At 43.2% G+C, this 7,789-nt stretch overlaps 1 protein-coding gene across 3 annotated transcripts in view; it reads left to right on the top strand.

Annotated features, from left to right (window-relative positions):
* Positions 1-7,789, top strand: part of Camk1d (calcium/calmodulin dependent protein kinase ID) — a 392,540-nt gene that overhangs the window by 128,185 nt on the left and 256,566 nt on the right. For all 3 annotated transcript variants that reach the window (XM_055593882.1, XM_055593883.1, XM_055593884.1), the window contains exon 2: positions 2,645-2,776. In XM_055593882.1, the coding sequence (XP_055449857.1) occupies positions 2,645-2,776 (132 nt within the window). The remainder of the gene's footprint in view (positions 1-2,644; positions 2,777-7,789) is intronic.

The raw sequence follows: 7,789 nt of genomic DNA, 5'->3' as shown, positions 1-7,789 counted from the left end.
TCTATCTATCTATCTATCTATCTATCTATCTATCTATCTATCTATCTGTTTGTGACTAGTGTCTTTCATCTAGCACACATCTTCAAGGTTCATCTGTATTGGACCATGTGCCAGAGGCTCTTAAGGGATGAATTATGTTCCATTGCGTGTATGGAATACACTCTGCTTGCCTATTTAGCTATTGCTTGGTTTCTTTTTTAAATCTTATAGTTGTTGTGTGTAATGCTGGTAGGATTATGGCAAAAAAACCCTCTCTGTTCAAATTGTGTGTGTATGTGTGTGTGTATGTGTGTTTGTATGTAGTGTACCTATTGAGTATGTGGGCATGTATAGTGTATATGTATATGTGCATGTCTGGATGTGTACACTTGCCCGTGGAGTGTAGAGGCTGATGTGAGGAGTCCTTGTGGTATGCTCTCCATCTTATTGTTTGAGGCAGGATCTCTCATTGATTGGCTAGACCTCCTAGTTAGCTGCATTGGGGAATGATCTATGATGCCTACAATTCTGATTTTTTAATGAGTTTATTGACTGTACAGCAGATGAAAGTAAAGGAATAAATAGTAAGTACCAGATAGGTAGAATAGATGGAATCAGTAGATAGTAAAACATCTTCAGACAGGGCACTCAAAATATCCAGCAGAGATAACTGGAGTAGCCCAACTGAGAGAGTAAAGAAAAGGCAACATCAATTCAGGGGCTTATGAACACCCAGCAGAAATCGAACCGGTGAAGCCTTGTTAAGAGAATCAGTTGGAGTTTCTGATAGTGCCTTCCCATGGGTGAAGCTTCTAACTAAAAGAACAAATAGCAGCAGGAAAAGGGACATTATCAAGTTGGGGCCTTACAGTTATTCAGCAGAAGTGACTGGGGAAGCCTTGCTGTAGCAGTCATGACTAAGGTCCCAGACTGAGAGCTCTGAGCAGAGAATAGCTTTCCATGGATGAGTTCCATGTTCTCTCCATGGGATAAATAATAAAAACCTTCTTGGAAATAGTTCACCTTCTTACTGTTCTCAAAGACACAGTTCTTTTACCCTTGAGCTGTCTTGCAATTGTCTTTCCTCCCTCAGAGTTGGGGGACAGCCTGCCCTTGGAAAAGGGGTCTAGAGCACACGTGAAAATAACCAAGTCTTCCTCACTCCCAGACTTTGAGCAAGTGTGAGCAGCATATGACAGTTTCCTAGTATAATGTATATTACATGGAACTGAGAAGAAGCTGAAAATAAATGAGTGGACTCTGGTGTAAAATTACCCCTGGTGTATGAGGCCTGGTATTTTCCCAATCCCCAGTGAGATTTCTCATTCTCATGCACAGTCCTTACATGATGGAGGAAGGTAGCCAAAAGGAGCTGGTGTCTGAGTGTTCAGGTCTCTTCACCCCCTGTTGGGTGAATCTATCCTTGCAATAGAAGTGATGGGAGGCCCAAGTCAGAAGCACTGAGCTTATTCTGAACTGGTTTTCTTGGGCCAAACTCCTTGGTAGTGAGCAGATATCACAGAAACTGTCTGATTATTCTGTGAAAATTCTGTTGTGAGGCTTTATGAATTTATATTTAATGATGATTGTTCTAGGTGGTTCAAGAAGCTTCTTTTTTTTTTTTTTCAGGATATAGTCTTCTGAGTAAAGAATCCTACTTACACATTCTTTATAGATTTGGGCAGAAGGTTCTTGCTGGGACTTTCCATTTGAATGTTTCATTGAATGACTCTCTCCTGCCCTTAGGGTCTATATAATTAGATTCAGTCCAGAAAAATGGACAGACTTCTTGTCTAAAAGTCTGTGCCCTAGTTGGAACATCATCCCAAAGACTCACCGTCCACTCTATCAAGCAGACATGAATTCCTGTTTAAGCTTGGGAAAATCTTTGTCAGTGACTAAAGGGTAGGAGTCTGTTTCAAGGCCAGGCGAGAGCTTTTCCAGCCTGAGCATATCATCACCTGGGAGAGATAGGCCTTTTGGCTCCATACATACCAGTCACAATGTACTTCTCTGTTGTCATTTGAAATTATATTTTCAGGTAATAATCCCCACTGTATGGTCCTTGTTTGGTTGATTGGTTTGTAAGGAAATAAGCTACAGAATGAAAGATTGTCTACCCTACCAATCAGTTAACCCCAGTGCCACTACCTCATGTAGCCCTGGCTCACACTTTAATTACCTTCTTCCCTGTCTGCAAGAATTAATTCAGTGTTTGTGAGGCACTCTGGGAAATTCTTTGGGTGAGAGGGCCTTTAGGGAATTAATTTTAGTGTCTGTGACTTTCTGGTCTGCATGGCCATGCTAGTGGATACTATTTCTTCCTCTGTGAGGGAACCTCTTTGGGGAATGCTCTTGGTGCCTACCAAGCGACCCTAACCTGACCATGTTGTATAGCAGGGTGAGAAGAGGCACCTCAATGGCTAACCCATGGCATCCTCCATTGTCTCTATGGGCCTGTGTTGACATCCACTGTCTTTGCATTGGGGCACACTTGTCCACATGGTTTCCTTTTCTAAGGTCATTTGGGAAGGAGCTCTGCTGGACACAAAGTGACAGTAATGCCTGTGCTCATGCTTCTTGTTACTGTGCTGGGATTAGAGGGGCCTTTCTGAAATCAGAACCTCTCACCCTAACCTGTCTTTTTCTCCCTCTCTCTTCACAGTGGGGCCTTTTCTGAAGTGGTTTTAGCTGAAGAGAAAGCAACTGGGAAACTCTTTGCAGTGAAGTGCATCCCGAAGAAGGCACTGAAGGGCAAAGAGAGCAGCATTGAGAACGAGATCGCTGTTCTTAGAAAGTAAGTGCTTCCAGAAGGCTGCCCAAAGGCTGGCTTCCTGGGGTCAGGGACGCCATCAGCTACCAGCCACAGAAAGGGGTGGGCCCTGCAGATGAAGACTGGCACTCATGCGGGGCTGTGAAAGTGCTTTCCTGCAGCTCTGGCGTCCTAGAACATTGTAGCAGATGGAATCCTTTCCAAAAAGCACAGTTTCGGGGTGACTTAACTTCAAACTGAGACCCCCATCATTCACCACAGCTGAGTGACACTGGCTGGTTCCTGAGGCCCCAGTCTCCCTTATGAAGTAGCACTCAGACCATTTCTGTAGCACAGTGTGCTGAGTTAGTGAGAAGGTGTTTTCTGAGTGTCTGTGATCACTTTAAAGTGCCATCACTGTCGTAGAGTCTAGAGTATCATTATTATTGCCATTGTTATTGCTTTATTTCTATAAGGATATGAAGCTGGAAACCTCCATCTGTATAGTTCATATGTGCAGAGCTTGGAATAGCAATTCCTCTAGTGCTGTTTGTACACTTGTGACCCCACCCACTCTCCTTTCTCTGCCACCCGCATGGCACTGGACACCCAGGAGTTTCCAGAGAGTTTCGTTCACTACCTTCATTGAATATTTTCCCCTTCCCACGTGTAATAGAACTGAATCAAAATCTCACCCCCTTCAGTACAGTGCCACACACAGCCATTCTGATGTGATCTGAACCTCCCCCACTCCCTGACACACACACAGAGTCTTCTAAGGTTGTTCTCTGTAATGTGCTCAACTGTAGTGTAGAATTAAATCTTTCCACTATATCTCAGGACGTGTGAGGGAGCAAACCTTATATGGTACCTGCTTTTGCACGTTTGGCACCTATCAGGAAAAATTTTGAGTTGCTATTAATAAAAGATGTTACAAATATCCTTGAAATTTTTGAGAGTTTGGAATCAGTACATAGCAAGAAACTCAGCACAGATAAACAAAGCAGAATGAGAACAAGCCTTTTAGAGCCCAGAAAGTAACCACCGCCTGCGGTACATCTTTCCTGTGTAATAATCTGTCTTTCATCCCATTCCTTGTGGGACCTTCAGTGCCCCACTGAGCAATGCTTTGCCACCACCCATCCAGCCCAGTGCCACGGAGGTGGTTGAAACGGTCTGTCCTGTCCTGACCTTTGGGCAATTTGGAGAAGAACACAGACTTGGTATCAGTGTTCCAGAACAAATGGGCCTCCATGGTTTTTTAGGGCAGGGATTTTCTTTCACTCATTTGTTGGGTTGTTTTTTGTGCTGGCTGGGTTGTTTATTGGAATCTGGTGAGCTTTAGACTGTCCTGAGAAAGATTTCAGGGAATGGGCTTATTGAAGAGAGTCTGGGCACACATATTAGGAATATTTGCACCAGGCGGGAAAACACTATTGTTAACGGAGCCTTTATTGAAATGGCCTCTTTCCAATATGGAATCAGAGTTTGAGGAAGGAGTCATCACTGCTGATTAACTTGTAGACGTGTTACAGATGGTTGACATTTGAGATGTAATTCTCCTTCTAAAGGGTCCACGTTGGGCCCCTCTGTTGTCTGGGCCTAGAAATGAAAGAGCCCAGGAGATCCATATGTAGCATTGGAGTTATTTTCCATCTACTCGGACAGTGGGCACAGGCACAGGCTTTATAAGCTTACCTTGGTTCATGACATGAATATTCTGGTTTAATCAGTATCCCCACCCAGTGCCTCACTGCTAATCACATCCTCAGACAGGGTATTTAAAACCAGGGTGGACCATGAATTTGGAATACCTTGTTTTGATAGCTTCTTGCTATCAGTCGTTGGCATGCCAAGAGGCATGGACTCTTCTCTAGGGAGTAAAGAACAAAGAAATGATTTCTCAGGAGATAAGAGGTAGTTTCTCTCCTATGCTGGTTTATTTTGTTAATCTTTTGGAAATGATTTACAAGTAGGCCTAAAGGTTCTCCACATCATGAACAGCTGAAAGAAAAGTAAATGGGCTGTAAAGAAAATGGTTTGCAGCCATGCTTAGAGGGCTGCTGTGGTGATGTTCATAAACTGAAGAAATATTTATCAAGTTCCCAGCATACACCACATAACAGAGTTTCTATTGCTATCATGAAACACCATGACCCAAAGCAAGCTGAGGAGGAAAGAGTTTATTTGGCTTACCTGTCCATATTGTAGTCCTTCCTGGAAGGAAGCCAGGACAGAAACTCAAAAGGGCAGAAAGTTAGAGGCAGGAGCTGATGCAGAGGCCAGGGAAGGGTGCTTCTTACTGGCTTATTCCTTATGGCTTGCTCAGTTCACTTTCTTATAGAACCCAAGACCACTGGCCTAGGTTTGACACCACCCACAATGGTCTGGGCCCACCTCCATCAATCACTAATTAAGAAAATGCCCTACAGCCAGATTTTATAGAGGATTTTCTCAATTGAAGCTTCCTCCTTTCAAATAGCTCTATCTTGTGTCAAGTTGACGTAAGACTAGCCAGCACACACTGGGAATCAGCACCTCGAGACATTAGACATGGAGTAATTCTTGACATCTGAGATAGAGATTTTGCTACTAATGAACAGGATAAAGTTGTAGATGATTTGATAACAGCATGGGACCCAGGGAGGGGGTTGAGGACAGGTTGCACATAGGAGGGGCAGCCACCTAAGTCTTTCAGGACAGAAAGACAAGTAGACATTCCAGTTAGAGGAAGCAACCCAAACAGTGGTAGATTGCTCCACAAAGCCATAGTTTGATTCCCAGCACTATTTAAAAATAAAATAAAATAAAAAGGAGGAGAAAGAAGAGTTGAGAGGTGAGAGAGAAGGAAGGGTATGGGAAGAAGTTAGCAGATAGGAACCAGGCTGTTATTATGGAGAACCAGTGTCTTTGATGGGGGCAGAAGGTTTGAGGTAAGGCAAAGGAGACCCAAGCTTGGAGAAAGGTAGGATGGTGGAGCTTGTTCTAAACTGCTCTGAATGGGGCTCCATGCAGCAGATATGAGGAGTGATAGGGGTATCCTGAGAGAAGCAATATGATGATGATTTATCATGATGTGTACTGTGGCAGGACTGGTTGGAGAGAGCAGGAGCGTAGAAAGCATACACATAATAGTTCATGAGGTAAACTATGTAGAGAAAGGAAGAAGGAACATGTTAAGGCAGGGGCTGTGGGCTGTATGAAAGAGAGATAGGAGGGCATTGATACAGAGCTGACTCTAAGTGTCAAGAATTGGAAGAGGCAGAGAGGAGTTGAGGGACAGATTGGAGAGGATGCTAACACCACGGTTTCTGATAGGGCAAGAGGGTGACTAACTATGGATTGTCATCTCTTTAACAATCCATAAGTAGGAAGGTAAAGGCTGAGCTCTGACTTGGGCATGGTGGATCTGGACGTCTTGGGGATGTCTGCATAGAGACAACTGGTTGACTTTCCAGGGCTAGAACTCACCATGATCTAGGCTTTGGTAGACAGTACACATTTCTGAGACACATACTAAAATAAGCCTAGGGGAGGGGCATGGAGAGATGGCTCAGCACTGGCTGTTTTTTTGTTTGTTTGTTTGTTTTGTTTTGTTTTGAGAGGCCATACTTCATTCCCAGCACTTGTATGGTGGCTCACAATCCTCTGTAACTCAAGTTCCAGGGAGATCCAACACCCTCTTCTGGTCTCTGGGGGCAGTAGGCAGGCAAATGACACATATGCATACATGTGGACAGAACATAAAATAAAGCAATAACAACATTTAAATATTGGATAACCAATTAATGTGTTCTTCCCCGAAGAAGACTATTTCCCTCAGCTCTCAGCATTCCTAAGTTGTAGTCGTTCTTTGTGTAGGGAACTCATTCGCAGGTCTACTGCTGCTGTCCTTGCTTCAGCTCACGCTTAGGCAGTTATATTGGTGAGATTTTATGGGTGAGGCTTCCGACATTTCTAGGAGACGCACTCTTACAGCAAACCCACCCCTTGTTCCTCTGGTTCTTACAACCTTTCCAACCCCTCCCTCTTCTGCAATGTTCCCTGAGCCTTAGGTGCCAGAGTTTTATTGTGGTCGTACTCATTGGGACTGGGTTCCACAATTCTGCAGCTTGATTGTGATGGTTTTCTCAAATGGTCTCTGTCTGTTACAAAGAGCAGTTTCCTTGATGAGAGGTGAGGACTGCACTTATCTTTAAGTATAAGAAAAAAAATATTTAGCCTCGTTTGGAATTAGGCTGCTTTAGTAAAGTGGTGGCTGTAGGTTCTTCTTTCAGATCCAGGAGTTCACTAGCTCTGGGTTGTTGGCTCGGCTTCTGGTACCAGACAATATCTTCCTTTTTGTTTGTGTGGTCCCTAAGTCCATTTAGAGAGATGTTGGTTGCCACCCGTAGGTTTACTGTGTCATGCTGGCATCATTGTAGTTCATAGGCATCGAAGGTGTCATCATACGTGTCACGCTTGAGTAGAATTGTTGGTTGCTTCCCTGAAAACACACACACAAGTAATATTATGTAGACCGAACAGGTTGTACTTAGGAGGGGGAGAGAGAAACATCAATTAATGAAAAAAAAAAAAAAGAGGCCATTAATTTGAAAAATAGGAAGAAGGGGTATAACGGAGGGCTTGGAGGGAGAAAAAGGAAGAGAAATGATGTAATTACACTATAATCCCCCAAATAATGGAAATTTTAAGAAGAAATAAAGGCAAATTTCTTTCATAAAAATAAATAAAATAAATGCTGGCACAATTTAACTAGTCATTATAGGTAGGATCCAAGAAAGGCAATTCATATTCCCTGGCTGTTTGTGTGTTTCCATGCTGTGTTTCATCCAAATGTGCCCATTTAAGAGGCTGCTTGTCCTCCTACATGCTAGGTTTATTGTAGGGTGAGAGATTTATTTATTTCATTGGATAAAAGTAATGCAGCTAATATATCCTAGTGGATGTCTTTGCACTTGCTCTGAAAATAGTTCCAAAATGAATTTTCGACTTGATAAGTAGATATTAAACCAACTTTAGAGGAGGGAGGAAAGCAGAAGGCTGATAGGCATCATG

This window comes from Psammomys obesus, unplaced genomic scaffold, assembly GCF_907164565.1.
Source record: "Psammomys obesus unplaced genomic scaffold, mPsaObe1.curated_primary_1811, whole genome shotgun sequence".
In the NCBI taxonomy this organism is placed as follows: domain Eukaryota; kingdom Metazoa; phylum Chordata; class Mammalia; order Rodentia; family Muridae; genus Psammomys; species Psammomys obesus.
This window is presented reverse-complemented; position numbering and strand designations above follow the sequence as displayed.